The 22,961-nt window shown below is 37.3% G+C and overlaps 1 protein-coding gene across 11 annotated transcripts in view; it reads left to right on the plus strand.

Annotated features, from left to right (window-relative positions):
• LOC131439643 (venom dipeptidyl peptidase 4) overlaps positions 1 to 22,759 on the plus strand; it is a 62,246-nt gene extending 39,487 nt beyond the window's left edge. For all 11 annotated transcript variants that reach the window (XM_058610910.1, XM_058610916.1, XM_058610918.1 and 8 more), the window contains 5 exons: positions 13,503 to 13,988; positions 14,056 to 15,052; positions 21,066 to 21,614; positions 21,681 to 21,886; positions 21,954 to 22,759. In XM_058610910.1, the coding sequence (XP_058466893.1) occupies positions 13,503 to 13,988; positions 14,056 to 15,052; positions 21,066 to 21,614; positions 21,681 to 21,886; positions 21,954 to 22,052 (2,337 nt within the window). In that variant the 3' untranslated portion in view covers positions 22,053 to 22,759. The remainder of the gene's footprint in view (positions 1 to 13,502; positions 13,989 to 14,055; positions 15,053 to 21,065; positions 21,615 to 21,680; positions 21,887 to 21,953) is intronic.
• The last annotated feature ends 202 nt before the right edge of the window (positions 22,760 to 22,961 follow it).

Consider the following 22,961-nt stretch of genomic DNA (forward strand, 5'->3'; position numbering starts at 1 on the left):
ATATATACATTAAATTATTTGTAATTTTCAGTTTCATAATTGTAATTGTAACTGGGCGTGATTCGACGGATGTAAATTCTTCACCATATCATTTTACATCGTGTATTTAATTTATTACTACACTCAAAATAATAATCATGTTATAGTTACGTGAAAAGTTATGTGAATATTTTCCACCCTACTTTTCACGTAGGTTTTAATGGACTGGCATTTAAGATCATCGTCCAAGTACCATGCGCGCGGGTGGTTTTGAGAAATATGGAATATTTGAAAATTTGCAAAACCAAAAACATACAGACCTTCGAAAAACTATTATCTACCTGCAGGGCAAAACTGGCTAAAAATTCGGAAGTTTTTCCGAGTGTTATGAAAAATAGCTCTAACAAATGAGTGTTTTTTGATATTTCACAATTATTTAGAACAATAAGGCGATGACATAATAATAATCCTTTTTTCTGGCTGGAAGGATAACATTCAGACACATTTTTAGACAAGCAGATCGATAAAAGTCTTTCAAAGGTTTTTGGTTTTGGAAAATTTTTAAAGATTTCCATCGAAAATTTCCTAAAACCACCAGCGCGCATGGTACTTGGACGATGGCTTATTGGCAGCTTTTAAAGCTGTTTAATGCATAATCCAGTAAAAGTTATGTGTCTCATAGGTAAAATGTAAATCACTGTTCACATCACATTTATCTCTACTACCCATACTTGCATATCAGTCCCATATGGAAAATCGGCATGTCGAGAAAAAGACGATTAAAATTATATTTCCGAATTTTTTTATTTATTGTGCTACCTAATCCTAAATCATTAGTATTATATGAAATATCGCTAATACACTTTTGCTATTCCAATATTGCAACAAATAAAATTATTGAAATTTGCACTAAATGGAACTGATATGCGGGTACTTTGCATATGGGACAGACATGAGTTTATATTTTTTCACATTGTACTGAACAAACCCTCAACTTTTATTGAATTTCTGCGAGTACATAGAGGATAGATTTCATTCCACAAGCTAACTCAATATTGGCGAAAATCGATATGGGACTGATATGCGAGTATGGACAGTATAAGTTCATATCAAATTTAGGTACCTGAGAAAATTAGCATAGAATTTCAATGGCTGAAAATAAAAAGCAACTAATAGCATCGTTAGATCTCGAATCGACAAGCCTCCAGAAATCGTTTTTGTTGTCACTGCCATCCAACTTAAGCCGAAGTCGAGATCCTTGAAATCCCACAACACTACCGATGCAGGTTGAGGTCGCTTTACATGGGTCCAGTGTATCTAGTTTGATACCAATTTTGAACTCGTGTTTGGTGGACCAACGGCCTGTTCGAAGCATTCAGAAGGACCAGTAGGGATGGTACTCGGAATGTAAAGTATCGATACCTAGGGTATCGGGATACCAAAATTTTGGGAATCGATACAAGGTATCAAAAGGCAATAAAGTATCGATACCTGTAAGTATCAAATGATACTTGCGCAGCAATCATTTAGAAATAAAATAATATTGTCGACTACGGCATTATTTTATGATGTACTGAAAAGTTTTTCCATAAATTTGTTGTGCCACTAGATTGCACTTCGCCTTTCGTGACTTTTGGTCCACGTCAAATAATTTCCGCAATCCACTTTGTGTTGCAGCCATGATGTTTTCACATTTCACTTATTTTCTCAAACAATTTCATGTCATTTCATGTCATGTCGATACACGGATACTACACTAACGGTCAATTCCTATTGAACATTTAGGAGTTTTGTTGGTTTGTGCAAAAAGCACATATTTTGACATCCCTAAGGTGCGGGCACATTTCCGGACTAACGCAGACAAAAAAATTGTAATTAGATAACATTTATCGCAAATATTTACACTACTTACACTTTGAGGGCCTCTGCTCGCCATTTTCACCACGTAAACCTTATGTGATGACTCTATTTGTTTTAGGGTATGTTCGTATAATATTCATTTTCGTTACGAATTTTTATTTGAGTGTAGGAATGCTAAGCAGAGATGCCAGGTTTACATCTTTGTTTCACAGATTTTCAACATGCACAGATTTTAAAAATAACACAGATTTCCACCGATTTCTGAAACCGATCACAGTCTGCCGAAGAGCCCCGAAAAACATTCAACTTGCTAAGGAAAACAGAGCATTTGAAAGTAGCGAGAACTTGTGTTTTGCTTTAAATTCCGTGAAACGCTGATTAATTTGTGCACCTGGCATCTCTGTCTCACTTATCTTGCCAGCTAGCGAAAACGAAAACGATAAAAAATAAATGTTAAACGATATAATAAATGATGAAAAAATCATCAGTTTTGCGAATTTTGTCAGAACTATCGTTCAACAAAATAAATTTAAATGTTTTCTATGATAAAAAGCTTAGTTCGAGCAACATTTTGTAATTTTTTCGTGGAAAAATATCGAGAAATACGTCGGTGAAGAGGCATTTTTGAGGAAGTTTCTTATAAATTATGTTTGGGGTGTCCACTGTATCTCAGCGCAGACTAATCAGAAGTGAACAAATCAAAGCAGCATAGTTAGAATAGAATAGTGAGAATTTTCTAGACCCCAACGTTTCTGTTTGATTTTTTTTTTATTTTTTTGAATTTTTGGTGGTTGTTTAAATTCAAAAGTACCCAAAGTGATTTTGTAGCTGTAAAACCTCCCCATAGTAACAAACAACGAAAAGGAAAACGTTGGGGTCTGTTTTTTTATATGTAGAATATGTGCAAAATATGAGTAGTTTTTGAATGACGATGAACACGGACTTTCAAAACTTGCTTTCGAGAAAAACGCGTTTAATGTGTATTGTCTATAAAATCGAAGCAAACAAATTATTACTCAAGGGAGCACGTAGGCTCTAACATTCTCAAAATGCCATATTTCTTCTTTTGTATTTTGTTATAATGAAACATTTCGAGAATGTTTTGTCATGTTTCTAAGTCATTCGAAGCAGAAATCTTGGGCCTGTGTGCGCAGTTCTTACTTCTTCGTTGTATGAGATCGGCAAAGATAACGGCCCATAACTAGTTGAGTTTTGTTCCGATAGGCTTCAAAATTTCACTGAATATTCTTGAAATGTTTTACTATCAGAAAAAAGAAAGAAAATAATAAATGATTTTTTAAAAGTGTTACACCCTATTCGCCCCTTTGTTGAGACCTGACATCACGAAACTTCATGCATGTTCAAACGACATTATCATTATCCCGATAACCTTCGCCACAAGCACAATGATTAGTCTCGGAAAGTGCAATTCGAAGGATATGTGCATCTAACGTGTAGTGATTGGAAATGAGTCTGGACATCACACGAATGAAGTCCTACTCACATCCAGTCCCCTGAACCATGCCTTCGTCAATATTTCAGGAATAATTCTGCCTGACATTTTCGGAGCGATGAATGTAGCATTTCGGCGATGTTGAAAAATAATCGCACATTTTTAGTTCCTATTTAAAAATAAGTAGTTGAAACAATTGATTCTCTTTACTAAATCTTTCAATTTGCGTGCAACGTATCATAGTGACTAATTCACAATTTTTAGTCAGATAACTTTTTAGCAAAAATAACACTCTTATCATCTTACACTTACATCATTTTGTAATTTGATCGAATACATTAGATATTTTTTCTGATTGACTTGACACATAAGTCGTTTTATTCTGTTTGTTTGGTCGTCACAGTGTTCATTCGTTATTTTATTACTCGCATTTGTGTGAAAGTCAAACTCGACTGTCGATTCGTTTTTAGTATGTTTTGTGAACTCTCGCTTGCGTTTGACGAAGAATACATAACGGTTTCAACGATTGAAATAAAAATAAATTTATTTCCAAATTATTCAGCGTTTTTTACCTTTTTTTATATATATAAAAAATAGGTATAGAATTCGCTCAAACTTTCGAAAAATTTTCCGAGGCCCGGAGGGCCGAATGACATATACGTCACCCAGAACGCTATTGAATGGTTTTGAGATCGGATGTTTACTTTTTGAGTTATACGAAGTTTTATGTCAAAATTTTGACATTTGTTTTTTGACAGTATCTGTCACATTTGACCTTGAAAACAGAATATGTTTCCAGACTTAGATTTCGCTCGGTAATACCTATCCAACAAGCCATAGATTGTTAAAATCCGTCCATTTTTAACGGAGATATCGATATTTTTGTGTAAGCCTTATTCCAGTAGAAGGAATTTTGAGCGCTGTATGAAAAAGCAATGCTTGGGAGCAACATGAAACACGATTTTTTATACTGTTACATATAATTGTTTCTAAGTACCAAAAAGACTGTGTACAGCATCCTTTTTTATGACAATTTGCCTCGGACCAATTTTAGCACGGTTCATTTTTGGCAACATAATCTTTCGAATATGGCATATGTAAACCAGATGATACCAGCATTATCGAGTTGGAAGTAATTCCATAATTATATTGATTTAAACTATTTACAGCAATAAATGCTGGAAAACATGACTTCCATATACCATACGACTCAGTTCGTCGAGATCAGCAAATGCGTGTGTGACAAATAATTTCACTCAATTTTCTCGGAGATGGTTAAACCGTTTTCTACAAACTCAGATTCATATGAAAAGTCGTATACTCCCAAACAAGGTTCCTGAATTACGTTTGGATCCGACTTCTGATTGCGGAACCACAGGATGATATGTGAAACGAAATTAAAATAATGCAATTAATTTTTCTCGTTGATGGCTGAACCGATCTAAGATTCAAATGAAATCTAAGAATCATCTATGATTCAAATGAGAGGTCTTAAAATCCTATAAAACCTCTTACTTTTTAGTCAGATCCGACTTCTGGTTTAGAAAATGCAGGGTGATTAGTATAAAAATGTCCATTTCACATAAATTAATTCGGTTTATCGGGTTTGCAGATTTGGATAGTCGATTACCAAATAAATTTATTTCAGTTTAAGCGGTATTCAGTTTTCGATTCGGAATGTACCCCCAAATTTTATTTCGCACTACAATTTCTCAAAGATGTCTACACACTGCTCAGGTGAATTTAACTGATTTCGGCTACACCGATTTTAGAATTCCGGTTCCAGTATCGAATCGATTCTCAAAGCTCAATCATTTTCTCAAAAAAGACCAAATCGAACTTCAAAAACAAATATTACAGGACTTAAGGTCCCATACAAAATTGGTGAATTTTATCCGATTCTGGAATTACAGATGATGAGTTTATAAATTTCATGTAAATTGTTTGGCGTAATAATTTATGGCCATTCGAATCATTTTGGGCTATGCTAATTCCTGAATACCGGCTTTGGAAGTACCATAAATAATGACGAAAAACTCTAAAGTGGAACTTACTTCGACATCTCATGGAATGTTCAATCGATTGTCGCACGCTAAGATTGAAATTCGATATGTTTTGCAGTTTCGGCAATACAGGGTAATGAGTGATTAAAATCTCAATTTGCCGTTTAAAACGACGATAATTAAAATAATGTCATGAGAACTAAAACACCTAAGAATATCCATGCAAAAAACACATGCGTATTGATAAAAAAAGGTATCATCTCACTGCTAGGTGGATTAATCACGTTTTAACAAGCCCAATAGCAACTCGAAAAACTTTGTCGTAAGTACCACATACACGTTTGTTTATGCTTTGCTACCTTGGTCAAAACATTGCCAACTAACGATTATTTTTCATTGATTTCGACATACGTCAAATGTGTTAACATATTTTTAATGAATATGTAGTGAATTGTGTAATAGTTTTCGGGTAGTGCGTGTATCAGAACAATCCCAACAAAATGACATAAGCAGCTCGGTTTGTTTTCTTTTGTTACTTAGGTCTAAATGAATAATTCATACAGAATTAGCATTAGAGTCATAACGCATCTGCTGATATGAACAAAAACTTTTTTTCAATTGATTGTCATCACCAGCATCTTTGAAATCCAGAACTCATTTCGCTGTACCATGTAAGACCGATGTTATTTACAATCATTTTAAGAATCACACAAATCCTGCATAAAAACGCTTTTCACTAGGAGTTTACCATCTTCTGTACATACCAGTCAATCAGAAATTTAAATAAGTATATACCATAGCACATATAAAACATATCAAAATAATGTTTGAGCAATTTGACAGACACAATCCTGTTTTTGTTTTTTTAATGAATGGTTCTGCTTTGACACTTCTTATGAGCTTTTATATAATATACTTGTTAATTAAACCCATTCCATTACTATTTTATTTGTGCTGTCTTTTAGCAGCGATGGTGGCAATTAAACAGCGTATTTTTTTTAATTTCAACTACAAAATAAGTTACCAACGAGAATTTCGTGTTCAAATGAAATTGTGCTGGTTTGTGTCTAGCCAACTAAACATCTTCTTTAGAAACAAGATTTTTTTCAGCAAATAAATCAACTAATTTAATGGTTAATTTGTCAATTTTGTTGTTAAAATCAACTAATCCAGAAACAGAAAGTCGAATTAGGCATAGAGCTAATTTCGGTCGTTCCGTGTCTATACGAGAACTTGAAGGTTTGCTTAAGAAGCTAATGCATCTTGACATTAAACGTGTGCGTTTACTTCAATGCAATAAGACAAATAATGTTGTTTACATCCAGGATTATAAAGAGTTGGATGCAATTCAATTCGCAAAAGACAATAACAATATGCACTATGTGGATCACGAAAACATTAAGTACAACGTTCGTTTTTCGTTTTCTTTCTCTTCAATGCAAACGACCAGCAGCTCTGATGTCTGGTGCAATCGTTCTTGCTTGAATTGAAACTAGCTTTGCAAACAAACCGGAAGGCAAATGAGCGTTTGAGGTCTTTAACCACGCAGAAGGTGCGCTCTTTTTTTTCGCATAAATATCTGTTTATTATTCTTATTTTTGTGTATTACATCAACATTTTACAGTACAAGTGTTTTGACCCTTTGGCCTTTCATCTTTGTTGTTCATACGATTCGTTATTAATATTAGGTGTTTTAGTTACTCTTGTTTTACATAATAATGTTTAATCATAATATTTATTTTAATTATTTATAAAATGTCTACCTACTTATAACTATCCGTAACCTAATAAGTACAAATTTTGAATTATTTGTATTTCAGAGATTGAGCACCTCTCTTCAAATTTCGTGCAGTATTGTTCGAATTTTTGTTCTAGTATATCCAATGAGGCCATCTCATGTACTTCACTAGTCCTTGTCCAAGGGGGTAGATTTAGAATCATCTTTAAGATCTTACTTTGAATGCGCTGAAGCCTAAGTTTGTGTGTTCGTGCACAGCCCCGCCAAACAGGGACTGCGTATTCAATTGCGGGGTAGATGATTTGTTTATAGACAGCCATCTGATTCTTCAGGCATAGTTTAGATGTTCTACAAATCAGCGGATACAGAGACCTAATGAGTATGCTGCATTTTTGAACGATTTTGTCAACATGTGACCTGAATATCAGATGTTTGTCAAAGGTGAGTCCTAGATAGATAACTTCGTCGGACCATTGAATGACCTCATCACCGAATCGTATTCGGCATTCGTCTGATGGAACAAGTTTTGGAGATCTTGAATGTGGAAACAAGATGACCTGAGGTTTTGCTGCATTGATCACAATTTTCCAGCTTGTAAAATATTTCGTTAAAGCGTCCAGACCTGTCTGTAGTTTATTCTTCAGAGCATTAATGACACGACCTTTGTAAAAAATGGCAGTATCATCAGCAAATTGTGACAGAACACCACCACCTGGAAGAGGTGGAATGTCTGATGTGAAAATGTTGTATAGAATGGGACCTAGGATACTTCCCTGGGGTACACCAGCAGGAATAGTAAATCTTTCTGAAAGTGCATTATTCAGAGAGACCTGGAATGCTCTATCTGCAAGATAATTTTTGATAATTTTAATAAGATACATGGGAAAATTATACCGATGCAGTTTGAACACCAGTCCATTGTGCCACACATTATCGAATGCCTTTTCAATATCCAATATTGCCATGGCAGTCGTTTTGGACACTGATTTGTTTTGCTGGATGACGTTGTTAACCCTTGTGAGTTGGTGGATGGTGGATCTTCCTTTCCGGAACCCAAACTGTTCTTCTAGAATTATATCCTGTTCATCTGCGAAAGCAAGAATTCGCCTTTGTATTGACTTTTCAAACAGCTTGGATAGGGCAGAGAGTAAGCTGATGGGTCGATAGCTCTTGGAAAAGGAAGGATCTTTCCCCGGTTTCAAAACTGGGATAACTTTAGCTAACTTCCACATTGAAGGGAAGTAACCAAGCTCCCAGCACCTGTTAAAAATTTTATCTAAGAAGACAAATGAGCGAATACTCAAATGTTTCAGCTCAATGTTGAATGTGTTGTCGAAACCGGGGGCCTTCATATTTTTGGATTTTTTCACAAAAGCCATCAGCTCATTCGCAGTGACTCTACTTTCCTCAGGAACCAAGCTGTCTGATTGTTCAACCTCAGCTACGCTATCAGCAACGGCTCTTTCATATGGACTAACAATGTTAAGTCCTAAATTGTGAGAACACACAAACTGCTGGCCTAGCGCATTTGCCTTCTCTACTGGTGTGATTAAAGGTATTCCTTCAGCTGCGTCCTGGGGTGACATCAGAGGAGGAAAAGGCTTCGGTTTTTTCTTAAGCACCTTCGTTAAGGACCAGAAGGGCTTTGAATGTGGGAGAATTTCTCGAAGCTTTTGCTGGAAGTTCCTGTTGCGAAGCTCAGATATCCTTTCCTGGATTATCCTAGTTAAGTTGTTATAAGTAATCTTCCTATCTAGGATGCCAGTTCGTTGATACTGCCTCCGGTAGATATTCCGAAGTCGGATGAGTTTCTTGGTGACACTGTCGATTTGAAGAGAGGAACTCGGCATATGTTGTACTGGAACCGTCCTATCACGAGCGACTGTGATTGAATGCTGGAAGGAAGATAGGGCTGCATCGATTTCCATCGGGGAATCAAGTGGCAAATCGATATTAATAAGTTGGTCGGCGATTTGTTGAAACTGGACCCAATCGGTGCGATAATAGTTCCTCCGTGGTTGAAAAGGCACTGTGTCTGGTGAAGATCCCAACGTCAATATTACTGGAAAGTGGTCGGAAGAGAGTTCGTTGAAGACAACCGGAGAGCTGTCTATGGCGATGTTGCTGATGAATATATCCAAAATGGAATGAACTCCCGATCTGGAAAGTCGCGTTGGTTGATCCGGAGCGAGGATGTTGTATTGTCCAGCTTCATAATCTTCGGCAAGTACAAATCCGTTTCGATTCTGTCTTCTGTTTCCCCACAGCTCATGCCGTGCGTTCAGGTCCCCAGCAATGATGAATTTATTCTGTCGTCGAGTGAGCATAGCCAGATCTCGCTTCAATGATGCACACGTACCATCTCGAAGATTGGTTTGTTTGGGGCAGTACGCTGCAATGACGATGATGGGTCCCATCGTCGTTGTAATCTCAATTCCGATGGCTTCTATGAGTTGCAATTTAAAGGCTGACAGAAGCCTGTGCTGAATGGATCGTTTAATGACAATGGCAACTCCCCCTCCTCTGGTAGTTGCCCTGTCGAGCCTGTGAATCCTGTAATTGGAAATAAAAATAGAAATTTCAGGTTTAAGATGAGTTTCAGTTAAAATAGCAATATCGGCATTCTTCTCTTGAAGAAAGTCGGACAATTCAGCAGTTTTGCTCCTGAGTGAGCAAGCATTCCAATTTAATATAACCAACTCATTATATTGCATATTCGATGATGAATTTGCCTAAGGCGTTGATTTGATCTAACCGCGTTCGGCAGTTTCGTAGTTTTGTTGTCATTGTTTCAAAAATGACGATCAGTTGTTCAGCAGAAAATAAATCACCAGAGTCATCCTTTGCTTGTGGTTGATTGTTGCCCCATCCAGGAGAGATTTTTGAGGAAGATTCTTTTTGTGATCCAGCGGCTGAATCTTTAGGATTGCTGCGAGGAAGTGGCGGCAAATTCGGAATATCCCTCTTCGGTGGGAGCCGTGGGAAATTAACTTCATCCTTCTGTGGAACATTCTTGCGCGTTGATTGTTTGCGGGACGCCTGTTGTCGAATTTTTGTGAACTCAGCACGTTTGGGACACGATTTGCTAGTAGATGGATGGTCGCCATCACAGTTCACACATTTTACAGCGATGTCATCTAGTAGGCAATCGTTGGTATTGTGTGGTTCGGCACATTTCCCGCACCGACTTTTCATGTGGCAATTCCTCGCTCCATGTCCGTAGTTCAAACAGTTCGTGCACTGTGTGACATCCCGATGTACCGGTTTATAGTTTTGCCATTCGATGATTATGTGCAATAACGATTTAATCGTTTTCAGTTGACTCATGGTGATGGAGCCCTTCTCCAGATGAATCAGGTACAGTTGATCTCTAAACTTTTTGTCCGTATTTTGTCGCTTCATTTTAAACACCATCAAAGGCTTTAGTCCAGCCTCCGGCAGTGCCTGCTTTAGTTCGGCTTCCATCATGTCGGGTAGTCCTCGAAGTACAACCTTCATAGGTTTGTTGGCGGCAATATCGTGTGTGAAGTATTCCGCTTTTGTCTGCTTCAGATAACATTCCACTCCTTTGTAGTGGTTCAAAGCCGGGACAGTTATTTTGTAGCCTTCAGTACATAAACGGATTGTTGCCTGTAGTCCTTTGCTGATCAGTGTGTTGAAATCCGAGCGTAGAGTTGGTGGGAAGCCCTTCAGGTAGAAAGGCGGCATTTTTTCCTTCTTCTGCAGTTCCTCTTCGACATCAACTGGCAGATCAGCATATTGGTTTTTACTCAGCAAACGGTCGTTTACCTAATCACTTGGCTTCAGACGCTTAGCATCCTTTGGATCCTTCTCGGATCTATGGCGGTTTTTACCCATAGCTTGGGTAGGTAGACAACTGCGAATAAACAATAAAACAAAATCGAAATTAGTCGTAGTAGGTTATTCGTCTATCCACATCGAGTGTTAGATGACGAATGAAGGTGCGCTCTCCGATGCCGCTGTTTAAATGCGTCTTCTCGGTTAACGTCCGCTTCCATCCAACGCACAAAAAGAAATGATCGATTTTCGACCACGGTTCCCCTTTTATAACGTTTTTATAAATTCTAAATTGTCGTCCTTGCGCGAAAAACTCAAACGAAAGTAAAGAGTTTTCCGCGTTGTTTTCAAATGTTGAGGAAACTTAGTTTTTGAGTTGTTTGTGGTTATCTCACACTGTTCCAAATATTATCCTAAATTCCTGATCATATTTTTGATGAAATATTGAAATAATTATGTTGCTGCCATTGATACAAGTCGAGATATTCACGCTTAAGTTCTGCCCATTCTTTCATATGGCTAATTTCGAAAAGGCGCTCATAGTAAAGTCGTATTCACGACAAAACAAAAACTAGAATTTCAAATAGCGATTGATTTTAACAACAAAATTTCCAAAGTAACTATGAAATTAGTTAAAATTGAGAATTAACTTTGCTGAAAAAAAAAATTATTTTTAGAGAATGTGTTTAGTTGGCGAATATCCTGCACAAAAACCAGAAATATTTCAATCCAACACGAAATTCTCATTGACAACTAATTTTGTTATTAAATCAGAAGATTTGTTTCTATTTACCTATCACCATCATTACTGAAGTACAGCACAAAGAAAACACAAATGAAATTGGTTTTATTGACAAATTTATTAACCAAAAATTCATGAGAAGTGTCAATGCAAAACAATCCATTAAAAAGCTAAAAACAGTCTTGTTGAAACTGTTTGCAAATTGTTTTGATGTTTTTCGCATGATTAGGGCATGTTCAGGAGTGTTCTAGTTCTAGATGCAGAATTTATGGCAGTTTTAAAATTTAAATCTAGAAATTATAACAAAATAAACTGGCAGCCCCAGCAGCGTTTTATCTGTGTTTCAAATATAGAAAAAAAATAAAACGTGTGTATTTATTCAGAATTTGTGCGCATTTGAAGCGATTGTGCGTAATAATGTTTTTACGCGCAAAAAAATGGCAATTTAATTTTGTATTTTTTCATCAACCTGTAAGGAAGCCGTGTACTTAATCTTCCTATGTCCACTATTCATTCCTATATTCCTATATGAAAATAGTTTATTGCTTCTTGGAAACATGAATGGGATGATGAGATTAAATATTGGTATAATTATCCTATTGATGATAATAAATGGTTTCCGAGAGCAATTTCTTGAACCAATAGTTTCTTAGAGTATTTCTTTAAGTAAGGTTCACCGGTAACTATGACTTTACACGTTGATCAAAAAGTCCATGATATGACAAATAAAACGACAATTTATTCCAAATTTCGATTTTATTCTCCTTTAGAAACAATTCTATTATATCGTTACAGTTAGAGATGGGCAATGCGATCGTGGACGGTTCAAAGGAACTAGTTCTTGTGAAAGAATGAATGATCAATGATTCTTTTTTTTTGGAACGATAGTTCTCTAATAAGAAAGCGTCATCACGAAACCTCACTTTTTTTGTTCGCTTAATCTAACAAATCTAAGCTCTCGTTTAGTGCTTGCACAAGCATACCAACTATCAAAAGAACGAACGAGCGGCTCTGGAGAACTAGGTCTTCTGAGAGAACTCTGCAGTGCTGAACTGTTCTTTGAAATGAACTGTTTTGCCCATCTCTAGTTCCAGTACAAAAGAGCCTAACTATAAGTGTCTCATTGTTTACTTATTCTTACTCGAGTTGCTGGATTAACTTCATATTTGACGCATAATTGTGAAGTCAATATCTCACACTTCCGATTAGTATTGGAAACATTGAAGAAATTGACTCCGTAATCAAAAGAGAAAGTAAAGAGGAAAATTACATTTGCTACTAGGTCCTATTGATGAGGAACGATAGAATTATTCCTTCGGCATTCCAATATTTCTACACCATTTTTATACCATGATTTCTATTTAGCTTCGAAAAACGCTACAGTCTCAGCAATGACCTCATCATCCTTTTTTTAATTTGTGAAAAGAAAAAAAGAAAAAAAGAAAAAAAGGGAAAAAAGAATTGCGGTAGCAATTCTTATTTCAATTCATGGAATTTAACCATCGTAACGATCAATACATGTTGTAACAATACATGGTACCCACTTTGCAAACATCAGGTGCTCAAGCAAAATTGTGAATATACAATGATATTTTTACGAAGTCAGATATCTGGCAATTATAGTCGGCCACCAACTGGCGTCATCTCAAGTGAGGTGACGCCACCTAGAAGAAAGAAGAAAAAGCAGTTATCAGAATTGAATTGCGGTTTCAACTGATAATGGTGGGTTCTTAAAATGTATGTACTGTCTATGGGATTTAGTAAACGATAAAGATAGTCATGTACTGATACGTATGTCAACTGATTGATATATGTATGGCGTGAATGGCTACTATCAACGAAACATATTGAATCCTATTAGTATTAAATGACTTATTTCACGTTCAAACCAAATGATTGAATGTTTTTATTTTTCATTAAAAATTGCAGGAACTTGTTGGCTCAAAAAAACGGAATACCAAAAAATACCTACTTATAGGCGGTGGAGTTGCAATATTACTCGCCGTAGTAATCACGTTGATCGTAGTGTTCACCGGCAACGATTCATCCGATAATGGCGATAGCAGTCCAATCGTTCAACACTTGGATCCCATTACACTGGAAGATTTCTTAACCGGAAAGTTCGTCGCACGAGATTTTGGAGGTACGTGGACCCCGAGTGGGAAGATTATAACACGAGATGAAATGGGACAGGTGCTTGCGTACGATCCGATTACGAACGAGACGAAGACTCTGCTCGGATTGAATCATTTAGATTTGCTGGAGGGGTTCAAGTTCGATTTGTCACCGGATGAGCGATATTTGCTAGTGGCGCAGAACTATCGCAAGATATTTCGTCACAGTTTTTTGGCTGTTTACGATATTGTGGACATGGAACAAAATAGAGTGATCCCCATAAATGTTGGAGGCAAACGGGTGAGTAAATTTAATAATGATTTGAATTTGTTTCATAGTGAACCATCGAACACTTTACACATTATAGAAGGAGCTGAATGTCGTTGAGTGGAGCCCCGTGGGGAACGCATTAATTTTTGTACATTTAAACAATATTTACTACAAATCATCACCGGATGCAGTGGAAGTGCAAATAACTGACGATGGTGCTCTTAGCGTTTATAATGGTATTCCCGATTGGGTGTATGAAGAGGAAGTATTCTCTACTAATATTGCCACATGGTTTTCACCGGACGGCAAAAAGATAGCTTTTATTAAGTTTAGCGATGAGAATACACGACTTATGAAGATTCCTATCTACGGCCCACCTGGAATTCCAGGATACCAATACCCGCACGAGCTTGCTGTCCACTATCCGAAATCTGGAACGCCAAACCCGGTAGTACGCTTGTATCAAGTTGATTTAGCAAATCCAACAACTAAAATCGAGATTGATCCTCCTATGGCTTTGATAACACCAGAAGCAGATCATATTATTACATCCGTTGGTTGGGCAACCAATGATCGTGTAATATCGATTTGGAAAAACCGGATTCAGAACCACGCTATAGTCAAGTCGTGCGATGGAAGCAACATATGCAGCGAGGTACAAGAATTTAAGAGTGATGGTGGTTGGTTGGAATTGTTTAGTTCGCCGATTTTCAACAAGGATGGGTCACAGTTTGCCCTCATCTCATCGTCCGAACAGAATCGGCATGTAATGTTGATATCAACTGCCTCTAACGGCAGTGAAGCCATAACTAAAGGGAAGTTCGTTGTGCAAGATATCTTGAAATGGGATTCAGAGAGCAATTTGATATTTTACACAGCTAACACGGAACAGGATTCGCATGTACTTCATGTGTATGCAATTTTAGGACAGAAAGGATCTGTTTCGCAATGTTTGAGCTGTGTAGTTGGTTCAAGCCCTGAGCAGCAGTATTTCACTGCACAGATGAGTAAAAAAGGTAACTTTTTGATACTGGAAGCTAAGGGACCAAACGTTCCTTGGAGCGAAATGTTTGAGTGGAATTACAACAATAAGGGTGAGTTAATTTTAGTGTACCAGATATACCAGGTGTGCCACTACATAATGCGGGATTTTTTCAAGAGATGTCTCTGCAAACAAGAATGAGCTCACCGTCGAAATTATTGAGCCATTTTTGCCTTTCTCACAGAGAAAGGCTATGCAATCACCATTCGACTCAGATCGACGAACTGAGCAAATGTCTGGGTGTGTGTGTCCGTCCGTGTGTGTGTATGTATGTATGTATGTAACAAAAATATGCACTCACTTTTCTCAGAGGTGGCTGAACCGATTTTCACAAACTTAGATTAAAATGAAAGGTCTCATGGTCTCATAGCCTGCTATTGAATTTCATCTCGATCCGACTTCCGGTTCCGGAGATATAGGATGATATGTGCCAAAAAGATATGCTCTAACTTTTTTTCATTGATGGCTAAACCGATTTTAACAAACTAAGATTCAAATAAAAGATATTATGGTCCCATAGCCTGCTATTGAATTTCATTTGGATCCGACTTCCGGTTCCGGAGTTATATGGTAATATGTGAGAATTTGAGAAAAAATTTGCTCTCGATTATCTCTAAAACAGCTCAACCGCAAATTAAGATCCAAATGAAAGGTCTTATTGTTTTCTGATACTATGTAAAATATTTTATCTGGATTCGACTCGGAACTAAAGAGTGAAAAGATGTAAATTACCAATTTCATGAGTATTTTTGTACGAACGATGGTTAAAAACAGGTACAAATCCCCTAGAACTCTCTGAAATTTTTTTCTAGTTTGCTTAATTCTAGTTTAAACTCAATTCGTCACTACTGGTCCCCCCTTTTCCAGTTTCGGAAGCACCGAAAGTGGTGATGAAAAACTCCAGAAATAGAACTCACTTCAATTTCTCAGCGATGCTTGAACCGATTTTCGCAAATCTTGATTTGAATTAAAGCTTATATTATCTTTGAAGCTACTGTGAAATTTTATCCGGATCCGACTTCTGGTTTCTGAGTTATAAGGTAAAGTGTGTTCAATATTGTACACCGTCACACCGGCGAAACAAAAACCGTAAAAAATTTCTAAACTGGTCTCAAAACTACACAAATCGATAGCCATTATCAGTAGGGAACTATACAAACCGATTCCGGCTATCCTGGTTCCCGGTATCCGGTTCCGGAATCACTGGAAATAGTGGCCATATATTCCAAAATGGATCTCACTCACTTTTCTCAGCGATGGTTTGACCGATTTTCACAAACTTAGATTCAAATGAAAGGTCTCACGGTCTCATACGGAATTCCTGATTTTCATCCGGATCCGAGTGATAGGGTGAAGTGTATTTAAAACAGGCTTTTTACTTTAACATCACACTCAATAAAAAATTCACGTTCGATTCACTTGAAAAATCATGTAAACTGGTTTCAAATGTCAAATTGAATGTTTTACGTGAAGAAATTGAATGTTACACGAACATCCCCTAAAATGAATAGAGTCATCACATAAGATTTACGTGAATTGACCAAACGTCAAACAATCTACGTGAATTTCCAGTGTGAAAAACTCGATTTTGAAAATCGTGAACAGTGCCCCTCAAAGTGGGAGTAGTGTAGATATTTGCGAGAAATGTTATTTATTTACAATTTTTTACTACATCGACCGGACCATTCCAGTATGAAAGTTTCCATGTGTTCAACTGGACCGAGTGCCTGCGTGAGTCCGGAAGTGTGCCGCTCCTGTCGAATGCTTCAAACAGGCCGTTGGTCCACCGAAAAACGAGTTCAGAATCAGTATGAAACTAGAGACACTGGACCAATGTGATGCGAACTCAACCTGCATCGGTAGTGTTGTGGGAGTTCTCGGATCTCGACTTCAGCTTCGGTTGAATGGCAATGACAACAAACCGATCTCTGGAGGCTTCGAGATCCCACGATGTTATTAGTTGCTTTTTATTTTCAGTCGTTAAAATTCTATGCTAATTTTCTGAAATAAATGTTTTATTTTTCATGGCATTTTTCATTTCCTAGATTTATATAAAAAATTATTTCATTAGTATTTTTCACGAACGATGGTCAAAAACAGGTACAAATCCCATAAAACTGTCTGATAAATTCTTCTGGTTTGCAGAGCTTGTTGGTTTGTGGGCATAAAAGAAGAATTCGGCACTATTGGTCCCACCTTTTGCAGTACCGGAAGCACCGAAAGTGGTACAGAAAAACTTAAAAAATAGAACTCACTTCGATTTCTCTGCGATGCTTGAACCGATTTTCAAAGTTTTCGAATCACCATATAGAACGACAATACCTACCACACCGAAAGAAGAAGAAAACACAAAACAAACGATGAGTGCTTTATTCTATTTCGTACACGCTATGAAGAAATCGAAACGGTTACGGATGTCTGCTACTAGTGTGTAATATTGGTAAAACACAGTGCTGCGGTTGATAAAAATTATAGCTATTTTATGATCAGTACGACCGAAAGATTAAACAAATGTCAATAAATTAAAATTATTTGAAAAAATATAGATTTTTAACTTCCGGTAGTGCAGTACTACCGTGCCGGTGGTGTAGTGATGTCAATAATGAAAATAAAAATAATAATCCTACTACATGTTTTATGCTGCTGATTCATGCTGTTTAGCTTAACTTACATATGCAGAAGTAACAGAAACGCAGGTTCGCTTCGTTTGTTAGATTTCTTTTAATTGATTTATTCGAAATAGAGCATGCGATAATTAGTCTAGCTTTAACTGTTCCAATTTTTAAGTCCTATTTGTTGCTGGCAAACAAAGCAACTTAGGCTATACCGGTCATCTGAATCCAGTTTCGGAAGAAAAACTGCAAAAGGGTCTCACTCACTTTCCTTCAAGATGGCCAAATCGTTTTTCACAAACTTATAGGTTCAAAGGAAAAGTTTTACAGTTTCATATGGAATTCTTAAATTTGTTGTGAATACTACTTCCGGTTCCGGAACTACAGGGTAAACAGGATTTGTAGAATTTGTTAAATTAAGTCCGACCAAACTTTCCTATTTCTATTTAATGTACAGTTTTTGCCAATTCCACAGTAATATTTTTGATGTTATGAGTAATATGAGAAAGGCATCATTACACCTCTAGATTGATTAAAACAGGTTTTTATCATTCAAACATTAAAATTGATATTGTCACATATCGTTATCCCAAATCTACGAACTGGGAAATCTATGAAGAGGGTTTGGCGACTAGATTTTTCGGGTACCAACCAACAACGAGACGACGAGACAAACTCACTCATATTTACAGCATATGAAGAGGCTTGTCCACTTCGGATTGTGCGAACTACTACAGAAACTCCTTGGTGGACTGCTGAACTTGCTAGACAAAGGATACTATGCAGAAGAGCTTGAAACCACCGACCCAGAGATGGGTCGGTGGCATTTGAGTCGGTTCGAAGGTTTTACCAAAATGCTCTTCGATCGTCTGAGCGAAGTGGTTGGAAAAGCCTTTGCATAAATGTCTCTAGTCTCAACGAGGCTAGTAGATTAAATAAGTTACTTTCGAAGTCTAAGGACTTCAATGTCGGTTTCTTCAGAACCTCAGAAGGTGAGTACTTGTTTGATGAAGGTGATGTACTTCATTATCTTTTTAACACTCACTTTCCAAGATGTATGGACCCATCAAGGACAGTTTCGGGTAGTTACGATTCTTGGGCCCTTGCTCGAAGCGTTGTGACGATTGAATCGGACAAATGGGCAGTTGAGAATTTTGCTCCATACAACTCTTCTGGAAAGGATGGAGTTTTCCCAGGATGAACATTTAAAACTTGTTTTGAAGACAATACTTACTTTCAGTCTTGCGTCAGGATATATTCCAAGAGCTTGACAGGAAATAATTGTCAAATTTATTCCCAAAGGCGGTCGCGACAGTACTGTGTTCCAAGCAGAAATCCACGCGATTTTGTGTGGAATACAATCGGCTCTTCATTTATTTTTGTTTCGACAGTCAGACAGCTTTAAAAGCACTCAGTTCGAATGATTCACGGTCGAATCTAGTGATCGCATGTCGAACTCAAATTGAAGACTTCAGCATTTTAAACGATGTTTACTTCTTATGGGTACCCGGCCATTCTGGTATTACTGGAAATGAATGGGCTGATGAGTTGGCTAGAGCTGGTGCGACGAATGATTTTGTTGATCCTGAACCAGATTTACCACTTTGAACTAGTTGGATAGAGCACAAGATTCGTTCTTGGGCTGCATCCAAACATGCCTGCAACTGGTGCAGCTTGCAAACTATCGTTCAGACAAAAGCATTTTTACCTGATTTAATTCTGAAAAAGTCAAAGTGTCTACTGCATTTTTCCTGCATTGCATTGCTGGCCAGAGCTCTTACTGGACATTGCATACTCAATTATCATATGGCTACTATTCAACGTGCTGAGTATTATTCATGTGATTTGTGTGAATGTGATTACGTACTTCATATCATTTGATATATAACTGTCCCGCATTGACGCAACTTCGTGTCAGGGTTTTTGCTTCCCCATACACGGTTGAGTCTGTGTATGCGGAGCTAAAATGAAGGTTATTCTATCGCTTTTCACCCAATGTGGTAAGGATCTATAGTTAAAAGGGTTCATCGTTCTTTCTGGAATGAATGAATTTCTCCTGTATTGTCCTTAAAAAGGTTTTAGCAGATTATTTGGCATCCTTTAGAGGATGCCGAATTTACTTCTGTCCATACATACTGCGAAATGTTCTGCCTTCTTCCGGAAATGTAGAATGATGTCGCTTTTGTGAAATCTCTAAATCCTCTCGGGGGTTGGAGGTTTTATTAACTGTGCATTTTGGCACCTGCAGATCGTTCATCATCCTTTCGGGGATGCAGAACGATTTGTTTCTTTATGTTGTGTGCAGTTTTCCCATCTCACCTATTCAACAATTCCATTCATATTTCTTTTATCCTTCCCTTCCCATCAGGAAACTGATGAGAAGCTACGGCAAGGCACAAATCTCCACATAACTAGGGAAACGTGCCACTTCAGCCAATTCGTTCTGATTCCTGAAGTAAGAAACGAAGAGTTTCCTGTATCGAATCGTGATGGAAGATGAGAATTGGGTTTATCTTTATAATCCCAAGCGCATAAAATCATGGGTTGACCACGATCATCCAACGGCATTAACTGCAATACCTAATCGAGTGTGAGAGTAAATTATTCTGCGCATTTCTACCGTATATATAAGAAATCCTATATAATATGGGACAATCAGACGCGTATACAGGAAGGGTTTTAGGGGTTCACGCGGTAGTTAACTTCCCAATTACGCGTCGAGCGAAAGACTTGGTGCGATCAATTCATTACAACCTTCTCAAAACAGAGAGATCTGTAAATATAAATATCTACCGAAAGTAAATGATGGAATTGAATCCAGCATTGCTTTTGAAACGACCAGAATACTGCACAAAACCAGAGAAAGTCATTTTTCAGCAAAACAAATGCGGTCGAAAACATCATGTCGGAACTCAGATGAGATGTTCATCGATATCGCACGCGCTATGAAGATGTGAAAAGATGGCTTTACAAATGGTTCACTTAAAAAGACAAAGAATTATTTAGACGTGGTATTCTCGATGGTATTGATGCGGAAAGAAGAAAAAATCATAGCTTTCAAAGGCGTCTACTTGAAATCAATATCTCGAACCTATTAGTTACCATCAACATGTATTTCTATTGGCCTTCGTAACCTGGGGGTGTTTCTTGCTGTCCCACAGAAACAAACAAATGCAGCCACGATCGATAAATACCTACGTCATCTGGACTATCCCATGTAAAATCCATCTCATCAGCTACTGACGACCACCAACTGGAGACTCATCAAAATCATAAATCATCAAAGTACTATTAAGAAATGTCCTCGGCGTCTTAGAGCTAAAGTAGTGCGCCTTAAATATATTGAAAAATTAAAAAATTTATTTCTATTAATAAATCCCATATTATTAACAGGCATGCCTAGTATAGTTATTTCGACTGAACTAAAATTACGATTCCCGTTCTTTATTTTAGCTGTAACCTTAAAACCGGTAAAGTCACTAGAATCTAACAGCCAACTTCGTGAAAGATTGGAAAATAAAGCCCTTCCAACTGTTAAGTATTATGAAATCGATCTCGGTAACGGATTCTCTTCAAAAGTAATGCTTCTTCTTCCACCGGGAGCTGATCTTAGTGGCAAAGTGAAATATCCTATGCTGGTAGATGTCTATGGAGGACCGAATTCCAACTCAGTAACCAGTTCGTGGTCCATTGGATGGGGTCACCATTTGAGCTCAAACCGGTCGGTTATATACGCAAAAATCGATGGCAGAGGTTCTGGTCTTCGCGGAGACAAATTACTGTTCCAAATTTATCGCAATCTGGGTACAGTTGAAGTTGAGGATCAAATCACTACCGCCAAGAAGTTAGCAGAGCAATTACATTTTATTGATCCATCACGGATGGCAATTTGGGGGTGGAGTTATGGTGGCTATGCTTCTGCTATGGCACTAGCTAAGGATGATCAGAATGTATTCAAATGTGCTGTTTCGGTTGCCCCAGTGACGGATTGGACGTTCTATGGTATGGGTGAAAGGGCTTTATTTAATATTATTTATTTGATTTATGAAAAATTACTGTTCTTCATAGACTCCATCTACACCGAGAGATATATGGGACTACCGAAAGACAATGCTCAAGGCTATGAACAATCGCGACTAACCGCATTGTTTTCCAAATTTCGAAATCGAAACTACATGTTGATTCACGGAACGTACGATGATAATGTTCACTACCAACAGGCAATGCAGTTATCGAGAGCACTAGAAACTCACGATATTCAATTTAAACTAGTGGTAATTAATTATTTATAGTCAGTGATTATTTGCTTTAGACTGAGTGCATCTCCATTTTTCTCTGCAGACCTACCCAGACGAGGACCATAGTCTAGCTGGTGTTCGACCACATCTTTATCACACCTTGGGACGATTTGTCAGTGAGTGCTTCGACCTTCGCGACTAGCACGGCCTATTGGTGGATGACACCGAGAGCGAAACGTACTTCCTACCGTCAAACGAATCCTCCGTCACGAGAGACTTATTCAGTATCAGTATGTGAACCAAAAAGGATAAGTAACATACCGATACTTTTCGCTTGTAAATAATGTAGCAATTATTATGTGATGAATGAAAAATAGAGCCAGTTTGGTTTAGTCTGGTTAAACATGTTAGACTTTTAACTCTGTTAAAGGAACTGGAATACAATATGAAAATCAGCTAACAGGTTACAAAACCACTAGTCAATATAAAGAAAAATGTATGAAATTAGTTCATTTTTACCACAAATCACAAACAGACATGCAATCTATTTTGTACAACTTACATTGTCTACCGAGAGCCTTAGATTAGGAATTACTATAAAAATCTGTTCAGATTAATTGTTCAAAAATGGTTGAACTCTACAAATGAATGAGCCAGTTTTAGTTACTGAGTAAATTTGAAGGAATCAACAACCTTTGTATTAGTCTTTGTGATTTGGGGAACATTCAACCACAACAAATTGCACATTTGACAATGTTTTGTTCAGAAGTTTGCGATTGAAGACTATTTCTCTATTTAATACAGGTACTTGAGTCAATAATTGTGGTGACGTCAGCTTCGCAAAATGAAACTTGTTGTAATAAAATTAGGGCGTATGACAATAAATAATTATGTTGCACTACACCGAAAGTCACATTCTGTAAGCTATTGAGAGTAAAACATTGGAAAGTGAAAACTCGCTTTGAGTATATTAGATAGTATGATAATATGACAACTTGTGACACAAGGAATCAGAAATATTTGTTAACATTTATTAGCTCAATGTGGATATGATATGTACTTGATAATGTAAAAATCGCCTCAATAATGATAACATTTACGGACAGTGTGT

Source organism: Malaya genurostris, chromosome 3 (assembly GCF_030247185.1).
Source record: "Malaya genurostris strain Urasoe2022 chromosome 3, Malgen_1.1, whole genome shotgun sequence".
NCBI lineage: Eukaryota > Metazoa > Arthropoda > Insecta > Diptera > Culicidae > Malaya > Malaya genurostris.